At 41.4% G+C, this 22,264-nt stretch overlaps 2 protein-coding genes across 7 annotated transcripts in view; one reads left to right on the forward strand and one right to left on the reverse strand.

The window, feature by feature from the left end:
* The window catches only part of trip13 (thyroid hormone receptor interactor 13), a 137,371-nt gene that overhangs the window by 31,942 nt on the left and 83,165 nt on the right, over positions 1 to 22,264 (reverse strand). Inside the window, exons 1-2 of one of the 3 annotated variants that reach the window (XM_041183399.1) lie at positions 8,673 to 8,748; positions 6,123 to 6,220 (exon numbers count right to left, since the gene is read on the reverse strand). In XM_041183399.1, the coding sequence (XP_041039333.1) occupies positions 6,123 to 6,211 (89 nt within the window). In that variant the 5' untranslated portion in view covers positions 6,212 to 6,220; positions 8,673 to 8,748. Of the gene's footprint in view, positions 1 to 6,122; positions 6,221 to 8,672; positions 8,749 to 22,264 lie in introns of those variants that run through there. The other 2 variants (XM_041183401.1, XM_041183400.1) reach the window with 2 other exon arrangements.
* brd9 (bromodomain containing 9) overlaps positions 9,061 to 22,264 on the forward strand; it is a 61,126-nt gene continuing 47,922 nt past the window's right edge. The window contains exons 1-4 of one of the 4 annotated variants that reach the window (XM_041183394.1): positions 9,061 to 9,324; positions 10,876 to 11,090; positions 18,392 to 18,527; positions 20,863 to 20,923. In XM_041183394.1, coding sequence (XP_041039328.1) covers positions 9,276 to 9,324; positions 10,876 to 11,090; positions 18,392 to 18,527; positions 20,863 to 20,923 — 461 coding nt within the window. In that variant the 5' untranslated portion in view covers positions 9,061 to 9,275. The remainder of the gene's footprint in view (positions 9,325 to 10,875; positions 11,091 to 18,391; positions 18,528 to 20,862; positions 20,924 to 22,264) is intronic. The other 3 variants (XM_041183397.1, XM_041183395.1, XM_041183398.1) reach the window with 3 other exon arrangements.

Raw genomic sequence — 22,264 nt, forward strand, 5'->3', positions numbered from 1 at the left:
ATTGAATTTTGAGGGAACAGAATCTGGAAGATTTCTTGTCTGAAACTAAAGGACAATATGCAGTGGTCCTCAGAGTCTTGTAGCTGAAGAAAGCAATCAGCAGATTCACATTGAAGTATTAATAAGGCAACCAGAACAAGCGATTAAGGCGTCCACAATCAAGAAATGGTAAATGAAAGTCTTACCTCTGAGAATAATTGGAATTGAAGAGACTTAAAATAATTACTATAGGACTCTGGTCTACTTATGGGGGGTCCCGACAGAAGTAAGTGACTTTAAGATTGATGTGTCTTAGAAGGAAAAGGCTTGGGGTAAGTCAGCAGTAAAACGGAGTGCATAACATGCATAGTTATAACTTAGGGCAGAATTTTCTGCCTATCGGGCGGGCAGGCCCAACCCGACCCAATCTCCGGCGGGCGGAGAGCTGATCCCTGCCAGCGAAGCAGGCCGCACTGCCATTTTACGTGGGCAGGCCAATTAAGGCCCGCCCAGCGTGACGTCCGGCGGGAAGCGCTATGCACTCCCTATGCGGTCCGGGGGTTTGGGGATTCCCTAAAAGCGGGAGTGCGCTCTTTCGCACATGTGCACGAAAGAGCGCACATCTCCCTGAGGCTAAGTGCAGTTTCAGGGAGATTGCCTGCACTTTAAAAAAATATTAAAAATAGAAAAATCTCTTACATGACCCCCTGTCACATGAGTTGAGACATATTTATAATGTACAGAATAACTTTATTAAAATTTTTAAAACCCTGCATGAAACCTCATCCCGCCGCTGGATGAGGTTTCATGTTTTCTCTATTTGCCGCCGGGGCTCCTGGCCTGCCTGCCAACCTTAAGGTTGGAGGGGCAGGTCCTTCAGTTGGTTAAATGATCCTGTCAATGGTCTCAATTGGCCATTGACTGGTCGGCGGGCCCGCAGCTGATTTTGCTGCGCCCCTCCCCCCCCGTCTTCCTGAAAATTTAAATGGGGCGGGAACACACCGGGGGTTCCGCCCGACATCATCCCACATCATTTTACACGCCGGCCAGTGGGCCCAGCCCCCAGCTCGCCGTCGGCAAAATTCTGCCCTTAGTTTTAAGACTACTTGTTTTGTTTAATTCTTTCATATGTGATAATATTTTTGTTTAAAAATGTTAAATCCTGTAGCATAGTTCCATTGATTAAAAGATGTTCGAATTTCCCTTTAAATGTTAATGGTCCCTAACAGGATCATAATACTATTGCTAACTGTGCTTGCATTTTCATAGACAGAAATGTATTTATTTGTTATGTAGTGTTAATCTGATCCAATTACTCATTTGAATATGCCTATTTGAATGTAATATTTTATTTGTACATTTAAATGTAACTAGTCGCCATGATCCCCTATCCGAGGAGTCAGTTACCAGGTAGCATAGATTTAAGGTGATTGGTACAAGGATTAGAGGGAACATGAGGAGGATGGTGGGCATTGTTGAGCTGGTGAAGGTTATAGAGATAGGGAGGGGCAAAATCATGGAGGGATTTGAAAACAAGGATGAGAATTTTAAAGTGGAGGTGTTCTTTAACCAAGAGAACAAGGTTAGTGAGCACCAAGGTGATAGGTGAGCAGGACTTGGTGTGATTAAGGATGCATGCAGCAGAGTTTTGGATGACCTCAAGTTAGAACCATAGAAAAGTTAGTGAAAAAAGAGGCCATTCAGCCCATCATGTCTGCACTGGTCAAGAGAAAATAGAAACTAGCCACTCATTTTAATCCCACTTTCCAGCACCTGGTCCATAGCCTTGCAAGTTACAGCATTTCAGATGCAGATCCAGGTATCTTTTTAAATGAGTTGAGCATTTTGGCTCCAACCACCAACTTAGGCAGTAAATTGGTGAAAGGGTGCACAACAATCTGAAAAGGGACTCTCGCCAGTCATTGCCTACAGGGAGACTGGGTTTATTGAGGAGAGCGAAAAAAAAGTTTATCCATGACCAGCCTGACCTGCAAGTTAACACTGAATAATGGTCTAGACTGGGAACTCTGTTCACTCGAGCTTGAGGACACTGAACCCAGCTGACATCATATAGTTGAGTACTGTCCATAAGTTGAACTTGGGACCCTCTTGATCTGCAGAATTTGCTCAGAGAAATGTTGGGCCACTGAGATTATTAGTTGAGCATTGCTTTAAGATTTTTGAATTAATTTGTTAATCCTAATTGAAATGCACAGAGTTGGGAGTTTATTTTCCAAATAAAATTTTATTGAAGATACTCAAAGAATCAGAAAAACAATTTTATGGATAAGTTACGTTGTACTATTATTAAATATATAACTTCAAAATATTTTAATGCATTGGTGATCTTAAAAGGAGGTGCCATTGGTAGGGGGAAAAGGGGAAATAAAAGCTGCACAGTTATACCCCTGCACAGTGCTTCCCTCCCTCCTTACCCAGCAGCTCGTGTTCCGGTACAATGTTGGACACACATTAATATTGCACAGGCAGCCATGGGCTAACACGCTGCACTCACATATCCCCCTCTGCCAGAATCAATATCAAGTCTGTTCCCTTTCTGTTGTTGCATTTGGAAACTCAGACTCACTTTTTAAAATGTTTAAAGTGCAATACATTTCAAATACACCTCTGTGGAGGAACAGGTCGGAAAAAAAATTAAAAGGGCGGAAAATCCCAAAGTCAGAATTCCACAAAATATGTCAGAAATTTCTCATCCCTGCACTCACTTACTCAGCAGCCCCTCTCCCACAGGCCCTCTCACGGCCAGGCCATCATGACTGAAGGTTGGCAATAAATATTGCTGAAACTCCACAGACTTTTGACCCTAGCACATGCTATGTGTGATTGTTTCTGCAATTCTTTTTGCCAATATCTCCTTATGATTATTGTTATTTGCTGTTGTAATGCAACAAGCAGGGAACAAAGTGGTGGCATTCAGAAAACCGGCACCAATTCACTACAACCCCCAACTGCTGTTCCCTCCTTACCGCTCCCCCTCAAAACCTGTAGGGACCCACTCCACTACTTCCCGACCCTCCACTGCCTGCCAAGCCCTGCAACTCCACCAAGCAGCCAGCAGCAGAGCATGTCCTCCCAGTGGGATGTGTACAACAGCCGGGTCGGGGCTGGTGTGAGGCTGAGCGGCAGAACACCCAGGCCTGCTCCTCATCTCATTATTGGCAGAGATCTTCCAGAATTTGTGAGACTCCTCTCGGTTTTAGCTATGTTGGAGGCAGAGAAGGTCGAGGGGAGGCGGAGGTCAGAAAAAAATTAAAAGGGCAGAATTCCACTATTCAAAAGTTAGAATTCTGCCAAGTGGCAGAGATTTCTCACCCCTGTCTGGGTTTCAAGAGGTCTTCAATAAGGTGCCCCATAATAGACTAATGAATAAGGTCAGAGAATGTGGAGTCAAGGGACTCACGGCAGAATGGATTACTAGCTGGCTTCAAGATAGAAAGCAGAGAGGGGGAGTAAAATACAGTTATTCAGAGTTATACAGGGTAAGAAGTGGTGTTCCACAAGGATTAGTGCTGGATCCACTGCTGTTCCCAATTTCCATTCATGATTTGGACTTTGGAATCAAGAACAATTTCTAAATTTGTTGATGACAACAAATTTGGGGGGTGGGGGGGGGAGGTGAGGAGAACTGAAACAAATTAGAGGGGAACATTAATAAACTTGCAGATTGGGCAAATAATTGGCAAATTAAGTTCAACACACATAACAGAGGTAGTACATTTTGGTAGGAAGAAGAGAGGTCACTTATTACTTGGAAGGTACAAGTCTAGGTGAGGTAGAGGAACAAAGGGATCTTGGAGTGTAGATACATCAATTCCTAAGAGTTGCATCACAAGTTAGCAAAGTCATAAAAGAAAGCAAACCAAGCACTAGGCTTTATTTCCAGAGGGATAGAATTGAAAAATAGGGAAGTCATTCTAAACTTGCAGTGAACTTTGGTTAGACCGCACTTAAGAGAACTGCATGCAGCTCTGGTTGCCATAATAGAAAAGGATGTAGTGGACCTGGAGAGAGTGCGGAGAGCATTTATAAGGATGATACCAGAAATGCATGAATATTCATAAAAGCTAGGAGCAGGAGTAGGCCATTCGGCCCTTCAAGCCTGCTCCGCCATTCATTATGATCATGGCTGATCATCCAACTCAATAGCCTGCTCCCGCTTTCTCCCCATACCTTTTGATCCCTTTCACCCCAAGAGCTATATCTAACTCCTTCTTGAAAGCATACAATGTTTTGGTCTCAACTACTTTCTGTGGTAACGAATTCCACAGGTTCACCACTCTCTAGGTGAAGAAATTTCTCCTCATCTCTGTCCTAAATGGTCTACCCCGTATCCTGAGACTATGACCCCTGGTTCTGGACTCCACCACCATCGGGAACATCCTTCCTCCATCTACCCTGTCCAGTCCTGCTAGCATTTTATAGGTTTCTATAAGATCCCCCCTCATTCTTCTGAACTCCAGCGAATAGAATCCTAACCAACCCAATCTCTCCTTGTATGTCAGTCCCGCCATCCCAGGAATCAATCAGGTAAACCTTCGCTGTACTCTCTCTATAGCAAGTACATCCTTCCTCAGATAGGGAGACCAAAACTGCACACAATATTCCAGGTGTGGTCTCACCAAGGCCCTGTACAATTGCAGTAAGACATCCCTGCTCCTGTACTTGAATCCGCTAGCTATGAAGGCCAAAATACCATTTGCCTTCTTTACCGCCTGCTGCACCTGCATGCTTACCTTCAGCAACTGGTATACAAGGACACCCAGGTCTTGTTGCACATTCACCTCTCTCAATTTATAACCATTCAGATAATAATCTGCCTTCCTGTTTTTGCTACCAAAATGGATAACCTCACATTTATCCACATTATACTGCATCTGCTATGCATTTGCCCACTCACTCAGCTTGTCCAAATCACACTGAAGCTTCTCTGCATCCTCCGCACAGCTCACCCTCCCAACCCAGCTTTGTGTCATCTGCAAATTTATAGATATTACATTTAATTCCCTCATCTAAATCATTAATATATATTGTGAATATCTGGGGTCCCAGGACCGATCCCTGTGGTACCCCAATAGTCACTGCCTACCATTCGGAAAAAGATCCATTTATTCCTACTCTTCGTTTCCTGTCTGCCAACCAGTTTTCTATCCATCTCAATAAACTACCCCCAATCCCATGGGCTTTAATTTTACATGCCAATCTCTTATGTGGGACTTTGTCGAAAGCCTTCTGAAAGTCCAAATAAACAACATCCACTGGCTCCCTCTCATCAACGCTACTAGTTACATCCTTGAAAAATTCCAGTAGATTTGTCATATCAGGAAAGGATTGACAGACTTGGTGTCTCTCTCTCTCTCTCTCAAGAAAAATAAATAAAGCTGAGAGGTGGCCCAATAAAATTAAAAGGTTTTGATAGAGTGAATACAGTGAAACTGTCTCCTCTAGTGGGGAAGGTCATAACTTGAGGCCATCAATATAAGATAAGTTCCTATTGGATTTCTTGGTGATTAAGAAGAAATTGCTTTATTCAAAGAGTGGTGAGCACATGGAACTCCTTACCACAGGGCATTGTTGAAATTAATAATATAGATGCATGTAAGGAGAATCTAGATAAGCATTTAAGTAGGGAAGGGAATAGATGGTTAGAATGTTAGATTTAGCTGAGTGAAGATGGGAGGAAACTGGAATGAAGCATAAATACCAGCATCAGCTGAATGGCCTGTTTTTGTGCTGTATACTCAACATAATGCATTGATATTTCTTAATGAGAGATTAAAACCTTGTTTCAAACAATTTAGGAGTTATTTTGGAAATGTATTACATGATCAAAGAACTCAATTTGATGTTCTGCTTGAATCTTTATATTATTGAGAAGCAATAGGATACACCAATGGTTGAAGTGGGAAGCAACCCTGCTGTCTTACCAGTAACAAAGATTTAGTGTAATGGTTCATTAAAATATCTTCCAAAAGAATTATAACAGTTTTTGGAGAGCAATTAACACAGGCTTTTCCATTCCAGCACTGGCAGTATTTTGCTTTTGTGTCCGTTCCAAGTAGGATCAGCACTCATTTTCAAGTAGCTCATAATTCAGTTCCACGGCATGAAACAGAATGGCTTACCTGTTCTGTTTTACACAGACCTCCACGTGTATTTGCATGGATTCGAAAGATGGCAAAGCTTGTTTTAATTCTCCAGCTGCTGCATCCATTTATAGCTACTGAAACAGAATTTAAAACAAATTGAACAATCTATGCAACTGATGTGCCATTATGACAGAAGCAACTCCTATCTTCATTTTCAGTAGGATTCAGTCTATCAATGATAGACTATGCATTCAGAAACATACATTAGGTTACAACCCAACTATACACATGTGTAAATAAATGTAGCACCATTTGAGAAGGTTGTACATTTAAATCAAATAAAAACAATTATGGATGTTCCCTTCACAAATTTCAGTCAGTCAACAAATCCAAACAATGACTGCATCAGGAGGAAGATGAATAACTGGGGGTGAAGTACTTCAAAGACAATGAAGTACACTTGAAATGTCATCACTGTTATAAAGGCACAGACCTGCACCTTGGAGAGGACACTCCAGCTTTGTGATTTACATCAGCACAACACAAGAAGAAACAGTTACCAGTTATAAAGCTTTTATTATTTTGTACCATTGACCCAGAAAGGACCCAGCAGCTCCTCAAAATCCTCAATTAGGCTCTTTAGGATGACGCCCAAAGCCAGAGTGCAGTGTCAAAGAGGGATCAACTGCGCAACACTATCTAAAGCTCTGCAGTCACTGCAGACAGTAAGAGAGATCAGAGGAATGCTGACTGCTTTGAGGCTTATTAGGCTGATATGGAGCCAGGTACTGCAACAAAAAGGAGAGCCATCATGAACCACAAGCTAGTCCCCAGCATACAAAACCTAAATGTTCAGAGCTGCCAGAATCAAGTCTCAGATAGCTTAGCACTGCACCAATCAATACTGGTTGAAACTTTGCAACAGCAGACAAGCTGCTGCTGAATCCAGGGATGCTAGTGGGATGTAAGAAGGAATCAAGAAAGCAACAGGCCTAGCAACAACCGAATCATTCCCCTTGAAGACAAAGACAGGGTTGATCATCAATGAACCTGGCAAGCAGATGGAAAGATGAGTGGAGCACTCTCTCGAACACTACACAAGGAAGAACATTGTCACTGAAGAAACTCTCAGTGCCATTCGACTTTTCTGTCATGAAGGAGCTGGACAATGAGCCCGCCATAGTAGAGCTCAACAAGGCCATTGACCATCTTGAGAGTGGTCAAGCCCCAGGAAAAGATAACATTCCATCTGAAATCAAGAAAAATGTAAACCCAGCAATCCTGCAGCATCTCAAATGGAGATGGAGGAGTGGACCAGGGTGAACCGGAGGGAACGATCCCTACGGAATGCTGACAGGGGGTTGAAGGGAAGATGTGTTTGGTCGTGGCATCATGCTGGAGTTGGCGGAGGATGAGTCTTAGTCTACTTAGTCAACTGTATTTGTTGCTCCCAATGCGGTCTCCTCTACATTGGAGAGACCAAACGTAAACTGGGCGACCGCTTTGCAGAACACCTGCGGTCTGTCCGCAAGAATGACCCGAACCTCCCTGTCGCTTGCCATTTTAACACTCCACCCTACTCTCCTGCCCACATGTCTGTCCTTGGCTTGCTGCATTGTTCCAGTGAAGCCCAACACAAACTGGAGGAACAGCACCTCATATTCCAACTAGGCACTTTACAGCCTTCCGGACTGAATATTGAATTCAACAACTTTAGGTCTTGAATTCCCTCCTCCATCCCCACCCCCTTTCTGTTTCTTCCCCCTTCCTTTTGTTTTTTCCAATAATTTATATAGATTTTTCTTTTCCCACCTATTTCCATTATTTTTAAATCTTTTATGCTCCCCCCACCCCCACTAGAGCTATACCTTGAGTGCCCTACTATCCATTCTTAATTAGCACATTTGTTTAGATAATATCACCAACTTCAACACCTCTGTGTTCTTTTGTCTGTGACATCTTTTGATGTTCTGCTCCTATCAGCACTTGCTTGTCCCTACAACCACACCACCCCCCTCCACTTCTCGCCACCCCCACCACCCCCCCCCCCCCACCACCCCACCTTAAACCAGCTTATAGTTCACCCCTCTCCTTGGATTCACCTAGTTCTGTTGAAGGGTCATGAGGACTCGAAACGTCAACTATTTTCTTCTCCGTCGATGCTGCCAGATCTGCTGAGTTTTTCCAGGTAATTCTGTTTTTGTTTTGGATTTCCAGCATCCGCAGTTTTTTGTTTTTATCTCTATATTTCAGTGATGTTGGTTAAGGGATAAATATTGACCAAGATTCCCGGGAGAACTTCCTAACCACTCCGCCGCCCCCCACCCCCCAGACTACATTGGTAGACTGAACCTCAGTTTAAACTCTCATCCAAATAAAACAGCACCCCCGACAATGCAACACTCCCTGAGCATTACCCTGGAGCCTGAACACAATCTCAAGACTCTAGGGTGAGGTGAGGGGAGGGAGGGCAACTACTAAGTCACGGCTAACACTCGAAGACAGAAGTAGTTTCCTCACGCCCATTCTCATTCTCTCTCTCTAGGGAACCAGACGCGCGATCCCCCGGGGCCGCTTCTCACTCACGATTCCTTCAGCTCCTTCACTCTTAGCGGCTGCAATTCAAATCCTCCGCCCGCCACACCACAGGTTCAGGCCGCGCACAGCGTCACACAAGTGGAGGCGGGGGAGGCGGAGCAAAGTTGACAGGGGGTGGAACCAATGCCCAGCAGGCCTCCCTATTGGCGGGAATTATCCCAATCCCATAATATCATTGGTTAGCTGCGACGTCAATTATTACAAAGGGCTGCCAGCTTCCCGGCGGATCCCTTCTGATTGGCTGAATCTTTCTGTCACTCACTAACTCACAGCCGGATTGGCTACTGCCTGGCCGGCCGGCCACCGAGTGGAGGGGGAATTCCGAACAGAAAGTTGAGGGGGGAAGCTTGCAAATTTCGAACGCCCGACAGATTGAATGATCTGGAATCGTTAAATAATATTTAATTTTTTTAAAATAAGAAAATCGGTGCCCACAGGAAGTTTTCCCTGGAGGAAACAGACCCCAAACATCTCTTGCTGCCAAGCAGGGCACCGTTGGGCGCGCGCGGGGGAGGGAGGATCTACGCAGAATTGGCTGCGCGGAGGAGGCGCACGTTGCGATTGCGCTTGCGCGCTGGTGAAGGCCCGGAGATGGGGAAGAAGCACAAGAAACACAAGTGCGAGTGGCACTCGTATGATGGTGAGTAAGCCAGCCAGCCAGCCGAGTGGGCTCTCTTTCAGTGTGATGGAATAGAGGCAAGGGAAAAAAAACATTACTCAGGGAGAGACGGGCGGTAAACGTCCAACCAGAGAGCTAGACCCCGGCTGGTGAGGTTGGGGGAGGGGCCCCTGTTTACACTCAAGTATAGAAAGTGTTGTTGCAGCATCTGCAACAGACTCATCTGCCTGCCTGTTGACTTTTTTCGTTTTCAACCTTTGCTTCCCCCTTTTCGTTTGAAATCCTCAAGCTTAGTAATTGCTGCTGTGGACAGTAGCAATTGTTGGTCATAGCACGGAACTGACTTTTGCCATTTTCTGCATTATCCGAGCCTCCTAATCTAATCATCATATCCTTCTCTTCCCTTCCCCCTCACGTACATATCTGGCTTCCCCTTAAAGACATCTATTTGAGAACACAATTACTCCATGTGCTTCTGAGTTTCAGTCTCATTGAGTAAGTTTCTCCTGAATTCTTCATTGGGTTTAGTAGTGACAAACTAGATCGGAATCCCTTTATATTTTTGTTTTGCTCATAAGGCTTAAAATACTTACCAAATGCAGTATAATCATTAAAACTGCGGTGAGGTACATTAAAATTAACTTCTAAAGTGTTTCCTAAGTGCAGTTGCAGAACAACTTGACATTAAAAATTATTTGGGGAGAAAAGAAAGAATACATTAAGTTTACAATAAGAAAATTGGGATTGGAAGGATTGATAGGCCACCAACTCTGCTCCATTGTAGTGAAGTGAAATTGTTTTAAGCAACAGCTTTGATTATAGTTGGAAACATTTTAGTCTTGATTGATCTGCAATGAAAATCTGCCAAAACGCTCCACAGGTTTTTCAAGTTGTGCCATAGATTCTGTTTCAATAAACTGGATCTGGTGTTTGGATAAGCACAGCTTAATGCTGATGTAAGGTCACTTGACAATTGCTGAGAGATTGAGGGACAAAGTCACATTCCTTGGGCTTTAGAGCAATTTGGCGCAGTGCACTCTTGACTCTGAGTCAGAAGATTTTGGGTTCAGTACAATACTTAGATGGCCTTTCTCACAATGGAGCACTTGCTTTCAGATGAACCTTAAACAGAGACACAATCTACTTGTCAAGTGGGAAAGACTCCATGGCATTAGTCAAGGAAAAGATGGGTTGGCATCCTTGTGCCCTGCCCAATGATTATCAAACCATCAAGATCTCATTGCTGTTTGTGGGAGTTTGCTGTGTGTGGGCTGGCTGCTATAATAGCATGCAAAACAACAGTAATTAAAGTTCAAGTAATTAATTGATTATGACGTGTTATGGTAAAAAATGCATCCTCTTGTCACGAAGAAGGGCAAACTAAAAAGGGAAGGAGGGGAAAAATACAAAATAACTTGTATAAAGCTAAAATTAGATTTTTGAAGAACAACTAATCCTTGATTATTAATGACAACCTGTTTTTACTGTCTCTCAATTTAGAGCAAATTCTTGCATACATGTTGCAGAATTTTTTTTTCATGTATGTGTCAATTGTTTTCCTTTTCATCCCAGGCTTTATCGATAAACCCCCTGAAAAGCCACTTAAGCTGGTACTAAAGGTGGGAGGAAGTGAAGTTACTGAGCTCTCTGGTTCAGGCCACGATTCCAGCTATTATGATGACCGGTCTGATCATGAAAGAGAACGACATAAAGACAAGAAAAAGAAGAAGAAGAAGAAGTCGGAGAAAGATAAGCACATTTCAGATGAAGAACGTAGGAGGAGGAAGGCAAGTTGACAAACTTCGTTCAATCAAGGACAGTTTGCATTTATGTACTGCCTTTAATGTTTAACATAACTGGCCCAACACTCCAGAAATACAATTAGGTAAGAGAACAGGCATCTAAGTAACGTGGAGGGAGATTGGGATGGATGACTGAGATGTAGCTTGAAAAGGTTTTAAAAGATGGTGAGAAAAAATGGTGGGATGGAAGCTTTTAGCAATAGAGTTCCACAGTGTTGAGCCAAGATAGCTGAAGGCTCTGCCAATGATTTTGAGACAAAGGTATAGGGGATACATGAGAGACAATAGGACTGATGGGCATTAGAAGGTAACTGAGGCTGGAGAAGCCTGTTTGAAGGGTTATGGGGTGGTGGTAGCTAGGAATGAGATGGTGATGTTGAATTTGCTGCAGTGAGAGAGGGAGTTACTGTAGGTCTGGTGAGGTGACAGATGAACTGGAATTTTTGCAGATCAAGATGCAATTTGCTGAATTTTGCACAGGCCAGTGTCTGGAAATTGGAAAGCAAGGTGGGCAATGGCATAATCAAATCGAGAAGTGGCAAAATTGGATAAGAATTTCAGCTATGAAGGGGTTGGGGTATAGGAACAGAGGTCAGATATACTTGGGTTTGCAAACTACAGAGATTGTGCTTGAGAAAAATACTTTCTTTTTTTTTTAGCAAAGTCAGCGCAAGAACTAGAAGAGAAATAGGAATATCAGGAGCTGATTGGGGAAGGCAACAAAGGAACAGAAGTTCAGTCTTGTAGAAGCAATATAAGAACATCAGAAATAGGAACAGGAATAGACCACGTGCCATTGAGCCTGCTCCACCATTCAGTATGATTGTGACTGATCTTGGGCTTCAACTCCATTTTCCTGGCTGCTCCCCATATTCCTTAATTCCCTGAGACCAAAAATCTGTCTATCACAGCCTTAAATGTATTCAGCAATGGAGTATCCATAACCCTCTGGGGTAGAGAATTCCAACAATTCACAACCCTTTGAGTGAAGTAATTTCACTGCACCTCAGTCCTAAATGATTGGCTCCTTATCCTGAGAATGTGTCTGACCCCCCCTTGACCAATGGAAACAATCTCTCAGTGCCCACACTATCAAGCCCCTTTGGGACTTTGTATGTTTCAATAAAATTGCTTCTCATTCTTCTAAACTCCGGAGAATGCAAGCCCAGTTTATTCAGCTTCTCATCATAGGACATCCCAGGTACCAATTTAGTGAACATTCATTGTATAACCTCAAATGCAAGTATATCCTTTCTTAAACGTGGAGACCAAAACTGCGCACACTACTCCATTTGCGGTCTCACTGAAACCCTGTACAACTGTAGCAAGACTTCTTTATTCTTGTACTCCAATCCCCTTGCAATAAAGGCCAATATGCCATTTGCCTACCTAATTGCTTGCTGCACCTGCATGCTAACTTTCTGCATTCTTGTACAAGCACATCCAGGTCTCTCTGAACACTTAGAATATTTTTTAAAAGGTGAGAAACTTGTATTTTTATTCTTATGACCAAAGTGAATAACTTCACATTTCCCTATATTATACTTCCTCTGCCATCTTGTTTCCCAATCACCTAACCTGCCTATATCTCTTTGCAGCCTCTGTGTTCTTCCCACTGCTTACCTTTCCACCTAGCTGGGCATCAAACTTAGGTACATTACACTCTGTCTCTTTATTTAAGCCATTAACATAGATTGTAAATAACCGCGCACATAGCACTGACCCTTGCCGCATTCCACTATTCACTACCTGCCAACTTGAAAAAGCCCTGTTTATGCCTACTCTGTTTTGTCAAACATTTGCCAACTTCCAGTCGAATGGGACTGTTTGTCGGATTTTTGAATTCCTTTGTTTCCCTTAAGTTTCTCTAATACTTTATCCCTGCTGATATTAATTTCCCAAATTTTCTCACTTTTTTGTCCCTAGGTTATTGTCTATTTCTGATACGGAACTTGTGCCTGTCTTCCCAGTAGAAGACAAAATATTTGTTCAATACCTCTGCCATTTCCTCGTTCTTCATTAAAATTTTTTCAGCCTCTGCTTCTAAGGGATCAACGTTTACTTTAGCTACTCTTTCTCTAGTTATAAAAGCTCTTACAATTCATTTTTATATTCCCAACTAGTTTACTGTCATTTTTATTATTTCCCCTTTTTAATCAACTTCCTGGTGGCCCTTTGCTGGTTTTTAAAACATGCCCAATCATCAGACATTGTAAGCCTCTTTTTTTTAATCTAATACTATCCTTAAGATGAGTTTTTGTTCTTCAGTGGAATGTATTTTTGGTGAACATTTTGAATTGTTTCTTTAAATGTTTCCCATTGTTCATTTATCCTTTAACCTGTTTACCTAATTAACTGTAGCCAGTTCTCCCCTCATACCTATGTAATTGGCTTTGTTTAAGATTTTTGTTTGCAATTGGAATATGTCATTTTCAAACTTAGCGTGGAATTGAATGGTATGGTCACTATTTCCCAGTGGATCTTTTACTATGACATTACTAATTAACTCTGCTTTATTGCACAATACTCAATCTAAGATAGCTTTATTCTTAGTCAGTTCCACTACATGCTGGTTCAAGAAACTCTCAACAACATTCTACAAACTCATCTTCTAGACCATCTCACCAATTTGATTGTCCCAGTCTGTATGAAGATTAAAGCCTCCCACAATTATTACATTCCTTTGTTACAGGCTCCAATGATCTCATGTTTAATGCTCTGCCCAAAGGCACAACTATTATTAGGGGGCCTATAAAATATTCCCACCTGTGTTTTCTGATTCTTGCTGTTCCTAATTTCCACCCAAACTGATTCTATTTCATGGTCTTCAGAGGACATATTCTTTCTCACTAATGTCCTGATGTTATCTCTTACTATAAGGGCTGCCCCACTTCCTTTGCTATTCTGTCTGTCTTTCCGAAATATTGTGTACCCTGGAATTTTAATTTCTCAACTCTGATCTCCTTGTAACCATGTTTCTGTAATGGTGATTAGATCTAAATCACTTGACTCTTAGTGCCACTAATTCCTCTAACTTATTGCAGATGCTTCCTGCGTTCAGATAAAGAACTTTTAATTTCATTTTTTTTACTTCTGTTCCCCGCAATGACCTTATTTGCAGATGTACATTTTTTGATAAACTCTGTCCCTTCTTGTCCTCTCTGCTTATCTTTACCCATATCACTATACTGTTCTGATACCTCGACCTTTCTCTTTGGATTTTGCTTCACCCCAACACTCCCCCCACCTGACCCCCCTTCCCCGTGTTTTTAAATGTACAACAATTTTTACTCTACAGCTTTTACAGATCTATCTATCCTGTTTTACTAAAATAGTGAATAAGCTGCATGGCATTGGATCTAATGGTGGCTAAGCTTCATATGCTGGTGTCAGAATTTGGTAATTTGCCAGCCCCTTTGTGCACTTTATTATTTACATTTGGTATTTTTGTATTGAGGTTTTAGTCTCGCAAACACAAACTTATACATTGTGTTTCACGCAAAATTAAATAGAGTTTGTTCTTAAGTTGAACAAGCAAAATTTAAATGTCCAACTTCAAATGATTGATTAATTAATTTACTTGAGTTCAATAATTGTCAGGAGTAGGCTGTCCTCTGGTTTTGTTACCCTTTGTGAAAGGGAGCTATTGAACAAGCAGAGAGCTATGGAGCTTTGGTAGTTTGCATAACAACTTCAGAATTAATTTATTTTTGCAGTTATATCAGTAGATGTTGGTAATGTTACCGAAGGATGAAAGTGTGTGTGTGTGTCTGTCTGTCTCCCCATTCCCTACCTTGGTAGATTTTAGGATGCTTGTGTTTTTCTTTGGGAGTAGTACTGACAGCCAAATGCTCTTAGAAATATGTAGAAGTTACAAGAAACAGGCTGTTTGGCCCAAACAGTCCATGACTCATTTGGCTCTCTTTGCAAGCAGACATTCTAAATCTTATTTACTTGCCCTATACCCTTTTCCTTATTCAAATATTGAGTCTAATCTCTAATATAGATATTTCAGTTTTAATATCTGCCTCTACCAATAGCTTTGAATGTAAATGCCACAGCCTTCCAACTCCAGGTAAAGAATTTTTTTCCTGTCCCCTGTTTTAAATCTCTGGATTTAATCTTCTATCTGTGGCTCCTCATCCTGGGCCCCTCAGCTAGTGGAAGCAGTTGGTTTCTATGTTCCTTGCCTTATTCTTTCATAATTTTAAACACATCTATCATATTCCCCTGTAATCTCTGTTCTAATGCAAAAAGACTTCAGCCGCCGTCGCAGCTGTATTTCCTTATACCAGATAGCATCCTAGTGTGTCGGCATTATACCATCTCTAAAGTCTAATTCACCTGAGGGTACAGTGTGCAGTATTGGACTCCACTCTAACTGAGATCTTATGGGTTTTTTTAATGACCTCTTGTGATGAAAACGGGAATAGCATGTTGGAGAGGTGGTGAACTCTTAAGTTGTGAAAGGGAGATGATGGAACAATAAGATATTTGAGTCTGTGTATGTGCTAGAGTACTGGCAAATGTGTGGAGAATTACAGGCCAGTAAGAGTAACGTATGTGGTGAGGAAAAGCTTCAGAACTTTTAATTCAGGATAAAACCACCAAGTGTCTCAATAGAGGGAAAATTTTAACAAGAAGCAAATTTCAAAATGGACAATATTTGACAACAGTGAATATTTTGAAGAGGTAAACATATATGGTAGATAGGAACTTTATAAGTAAACAGAATAATTGGGCAAAACTCTTGAGCTTGCCCCCTCAAACTCTTACACCAAAACTACTCCGTCTTCCTGATGTGTCAGATTGTCTCCATCTCCTCAAATTCTGAAATATGGAACTTGAGCAATGTGAGTTGGTGACTTTTCCTGCGTCAACACCTGACACTCAATTCTAGTGTTCTACAGAATTGATGCATCACTGTCATGTGCTGCCATTTAATATCAGCTAGCCTATTTAGCAGTCCATTTCTTCTCTGTATCTCAATCCCTCTTGCCAACTTAGGACCTCACTGTTGTTCAGCTTCCAGCTCATTCTGTGATGTGCTCTCAGTTTGGATATTGCGGAGTAAGCTGGTCTGAATTCTGGAAAGACCTGGGATCTGTAGCATTTGGATTGTGTGAGAACCTGGGCTTTGGAATACTACAAATCCATATCTGACCTGAATTAAAGGTGACTCTGGGATTAAGTAGGGGAGAGCTTTTTGGGAAATACTGGAAAGTGCACATGTACACACTGCGAGCAAAAGTGGGTGTTGGTAGCTCAGATTTCAGATAGTCCATGGAAATCCTCATGGGAGCTGGGGTCTGGTGTTTGAGAGCATTCATTGGGGGTGCACTCTGGGATTAGTTGATGAGAAGGGGTGGAAGCTGTTGGGGTTTATCTGTAATCCAGGTGGTGGGGTTTCAAGCATAGCAAGGTGCTGAGTTTAGGAGCATGCAGGGTGAGGGCTACGGTGTTAGTCTGCTGGATAAGGAGGAGTTTGGAAGGCCTGAAGGTCTGGGATCAGTAATGTTTGGGCTAGGGAGCAAAAAAAACTTGGCTGCTTAGAGAAATGGAGGGGGCAAATATTTATTTAATTTCACTACTGGTTCCTAATGGGAAACTTTGAAATCATGATTAATTATTTTTGTATGAGTGGTAGATAGTGCTTAGTAAATTTTCATGTCTGACTGCTGGTTTTAGTACTAGGTTCTCATATCTGTCCATGTTTGAGAATAAAATATATCAGAGAGCTTCAGATAAACAATGCCCTGAAATGTGCTGAGTTCTGGCTTATCATGTTGTTCTTATGGCACTTTAATAGCTATAGATTTGCTGAGTTTGAATTTCAGCCTTGACCCTAGGGGGTGACCTAGTCTCCACTTGAGACCAGTGAAACTAGGAAGGAGACCTTTTTTGGATTTTACCTATTGTGGCTTTTGATGGAATGTTGAATTATCGATAATATCTGTAAAGAATTGTTAGAGATTTTTTAAAAGGAATAAATATTGAAATGGTTTCCAAAGTTGAGATACAGTACTTTATAATATTTTACAAACGTCCACAATTAGAGACTGACATTGCAATGAATGGATAGATCTTCATGGTCTTCAGTTTAGTATCTTGTGTTCCACACTTGCTAATTGCATCTATCACTTAGGTATAGGGACAAGGATTAACCCAGGCTGACGAAAATGGCATAAAAAGCAGTGTGAGCAAAGGACTTGAGCATGGAAACACACCTTGGATTAGTGTGTGAAGCAATGCTAATTTTCCAGACACCATAGGATCTTGCGTGGCTGCGTAGTTTTCCCGCAGTCTTATTAAATACTAAACAATTCCTCAATCTCACTTAGTTGCAGGTTCAAGACAAGTTGGCAGTAGCTTTGAAGACAAGGTGTGTATTGTGGTAGCTCCAAGAAGTAGCTGGAACTGAAAGGTTGACCACTTCACAAGGGTGGGGACTTTTCATGCAAACTTTGAGCTGGTCAAGACATTAAGATCAATGGTTATGCATTTTAGTATATAAATATTTTCTGGTATTAAAGACTGTGCAAGTTTCTATAAAATCCTCCTGTTGACTGATTTCAATACAATGCAAGAGTCACTTCAGTTGTCTTGGGCAATTGAACCATTGCCATATAAAAAAGTGTTAAATATTTGATAATAAAACAACCCTGTACACGTTACAATTGACTGGTTGTTTAGCGTCTTACACATTAATTTAATAGTGCCAGGCTGAACAAGGCCCATCTTATTTAATATAAAAACAGAAAATGCTCGATGCCTTTTTGACCCCTACAAAGACTTTTTGCATAACTAGACTGAAATCTGCATACAATTCTACTTGCTGTATTTTAGCAGTGATTAAAAACATGCATATTTATTTGTGGAAAGTATTGACATACCATGGGCATACCAACTAGCTTAATGATTTGTCTACTGTAATTATTTTGTACTCAAAAAAATGACAAAATTGAAAACATGGTGCACCATCCTTGCATATCCTTGTTACTTGCATGTTCTTCTAAAATAAACTTTTTTTAGCATGTGCTACCTGAGATCATCTTTTAACTGAAAGGTAACCCTTAACACTATTGCATGTTTGTAATTGAATATTAAGAGGCCTGGAATCAACTTCTTTTGTACTCTATTATTACCGTGGTGGCACAAAACTATTGTATTCTTCCATAGATTGTTAGAGCTCTCAGCATTCACTGTTCATCTGTATTAGTGACACCCCTTAATGGAATCAGATATAATGATGTATTCTACCAACTGACATTGGTTGTTTATGGCAGGAAGAAAAGAAGCGAAAACGTGAAAAGGAACACTTAGACAGTGAGGCTGATGCTGACGAGTTTGATCCAGGAAAAAGGATTGAAGTTGAACCCCCAACAGATCGGCCAGTCCGATCATGCAGAACAAAGGAACAAGGTAAGAGTGTTTTGTCAGATTTTTTTTTTGGTTTCCTTGGGTAGACTGGTAATATAAAGTGCAGCCTTAAGTGGGAGAGTAAGTATTACACAAGAGCTTGCCTTTACAAATGATGTAGTTGCAGAGAAAAATATGGTTAATAATTTAGAGCCCCAATTTTAGACTTCTAGCAACCACAGTATTTAGCTTTTGTTTTATCGGTATTCTTTTGGCTGTACAAAAGATTACACCTGAAGCATTAACCCATCTTTCTTATTAGAGGGGCTGATAGATCTCCTGTATATTCCAGCACTTTCTGTTTTTATTTCAGATTTTGGAATACTAAAGCATTTCAATTTTTTGAACTGAATGTGATTCCACCGTGAATTCATATTAAGCTCTTAAAATTGAGATAATTAAATATACAAAAATATTGTTCTTCTATAATGTTACAGCTGTCATTTAATGGCTTAAGGTATTGTATAGTTAATTGAACTTTTGTTTGTGGTGTGTAAAATATGCTAAGTCTCTGAATGGTTTATCTTAAAATGATTATTGAATCTCTTTGGCATCTCATATTTTAGTCAGGTTTGAAAGATCTTGTATGACAAAATTACACACAATATTAATAACAAAAGTCTCAATATATTATCAAATTTGCTCGAAGGTTTGTTATAATTTAGAGCACAATTATCACGTACAATAAGATGTTAAATATACAAGAGAAAATACAAACTGTAATGGACTCAAATGGATGGTAGTGATTGTGGAGCATCTCTAGATGTCTTTATAATTTTTTAAGTTGTCACTTCGAAGCAGCTGCAAGTATTGAGCTTTACGATTACAAGTTTGCCTCTTCCTTCACTGCCTCTTGTGTTCCTTGGAGCTTAGTCCTGCGACTCACTTCACACAGTGGGGCAGGATGGTATATACAAAATTAGCACGGGAGCAGAAATGTAATGTTTTACTAAAGCTTTCATCTAAGCTGAACTGCATTTGTAATACCTTCAATTGAGGCTCTTCATAACAGCTTTAATATTGTTGTGGAATAGCAGACTACTGACATGGGCCAGGCAGTACCTAATTTGGTTAATACTGGTTCAAAAATATTATTGCTTTACTTCTCCATTCTTTTGCACAATGGATTTTCATTACTGTGGTCTTAGGTATAAAGCTTGCACCACTGCTGATAAACTGCTAAATGAATACCAAACCTGCTTTTCTTTTTTTCTAAAAAAAAAAGCAGATTTCAATACCATTTCAACAAAATCCTTTGCGTATAATTACATCACACTGTGATTTACTTGGTTTAATACAACACAAAGATGCAAGGTTTTTAATCAGCGGTCTAGCCCATCTAGCTGGGTCACTCTGCAGAGAATCTACCCCTGATCATTCTCCAGTGACCTTGGTACTGTTAATGGATGTTTAATGGCTGCTCAGTGTGACACTGCTCTGATGATATGAGTGGTCAACTAGTTTGTCAACAGTTACTATCCAGGTTTGCATTTAAAGGCCAGACACTTAAATGAGGTACTGGAGAGTCTATAGGTCAATGCAGTGCAACCATCCAAAAATGATATCTACCACAGGGAAGGAGGGCTAATAAACAAACACAAACTTCCTGCTTGGATTGTAAAAGATGGCTGTTCATTAACAAAGAAGCACTTGCATTTAGATAGCACCTATCAGAACCTTGGGCTGTCCCAAAATTGTCAATGAAGTTGTTTTTAAGTGTAGCCACTGTTGTAATATAGGAAAGCTTATTTGAAGTTTTACAATCCCTATTCCTTCCCCTAGCATTCAAATAAACTAGACAAATCATTGTCTATATTCAGCTTTGTTTTACTCCCAGCCTGGCAATTAAACAAAAAAAATCTTAAACTACATTTTGTTTATTTTTTTTATTTACTAGCAACAAACTACTTAGCTAGACATACCCTTCTTTTGTGGAATTGCAGTATGTTTTAGTTGACTATCAGCTCTGATTCGGGAACCATCTCATTGACTTGGGGGATAACAAGTGTGGGGCTACATTAGCATGATAGGTAACCTGACACTCTAGAACATTTTGTCATTGAGCTGTCACTTTAAATCTTGTACATGCTAGGTTGCTTAATTGCGCAAATGTTCAAATAACTTTCCTGCAATCAGTTTTTAAATGCTTCATCAAATAGACTAGTATTTTTTGACTATATTAGTAAATAATTGCATTCCTACAGCGCCATTCACATCAAAAGATGAAGTATGCCACACATTGCATTACTTTTTAAAGTACAGTGATTTATGTAAACAAATAGATTATTTGTGTACCAATACCTTTCAACACTTATAAAACCTTTGTTTGTGTTAAAAGCGGAAAGTGAGAATACACCCTTGCAACAGCTGTTGGAGCATTTTTTGCGCCAGTTACAGAGGTAAGTTCTATGGTCATACTGTCACCATGCAATCTCAAAATATCACAACACAAAGCCAGCAATAATTAGACAGCTTCCACACTTACAGCACCTTTAACTATGGCCCACAACTTCCGATCTCTGGGTTGTCATACATGGGGGGAGGGGGTGATGTGGGAGGTACCTCAAAGATGCACAGTGGGGGGCTGCTAACCCTAAGTCCCAACGTAAAAATTTCACAGCAACTGCCCAGGAAGGTTAAACTTCCAGTGGGCAATTACCTGACACTGGGAACCATTCCATACTCTGATTTAAATTATAGTCTTCGAATGGGATGGCTCCAACTGTCTTAGAGCAATAGTTACCCAGGAAAAAGTTAGAAGAATTAAAACCACTTCTAACTCCTAGGTAATTATGGTGCAGAACCTCCCAACTGCCCTGTCCCGACTGCGCTCACCCACACAGCCACACATGCCCCAACCGCCCCTACCCTGCACCGTCACGCTTGCCCCGATTGTCCTTGTGCGTGCCCCTTGTCCCGTCTAACCCCGGCTCGCGCCCATGCCCCTGCATGTATGCGCAGCATCCCCCTCCCTGCGCCCACACCCTCTTCCCCCCACGCATACCCTCACCCACCTCACACAAGCCCTCACCCTGGCTTCTCAAAGTGGCTACATGTTTAAACTTACCTGCTTAAAAATGAGGCCCTGGCTATCTTTACCACCCCCCCCCCCCCCCCCCCCCCCCCCCCCCCCCCCCCCCCCCCCCAACTCTCCTGCACTTGACAAAGGCCTCATACTCGCTGAACTGCACCTTTCTCATCCGATATAAGTTGGAAGGTTGGGCAGGAAAGGTGCATCTGCATTTCAGTGTAAGTAATTAGGAGTAGAGTGGCAATCCAGCTGCGTTTGCCACTCCACGGAAGTTATGGCCCGATATTTGTCTTCCTGGCCTGGAGGATTAAGTGATGGTCTAAGTTGCACCCAATGCTGCTGTGTAGTCTGCCGCAAGATGTGAGAATTTTCACATCTTCCTCCACCTGCTTTTCTTGGTAGGACAGATTCTGGCCTTGCTTGCCACCTATCTACAGTGAGAGAAGGGTTTCCTCCATTCTGAAATTGAGAGTGTAATGTTTATGAAGGGCAGTGGGCACTACTTCTATCCCAGCATATTACAGTGCAATTTGCTCAAACCTAAAGATGCCGAAGTGTCTTATATTTTACAAAGTTTTATTGGACACCCAGACCTCCTGAGGTCTAGGATTTGCTGGTAGATGGAACTTGCATTTATACTGGGAAAGTAATGATAGGTCATTATATCCCATATACCTCACAAGTGAGCATTCGCCACCAGTGAGCCTGG

Source organism: Carcharodon carcharias, chromosome 3 (assembly GCF_017639515.1).
Source record: "Carcharodon carcharias isolate sCarCar2 chromosome 3, sCarCar2.pri, whole genome shotgun sequence".
Lineage (NCBI taxonomy): Eukaryota > Metazoa > Chordata > Chondrichthyes > Lamniformes > Lamnidae > Carcharodon > Carcharodon carcharias.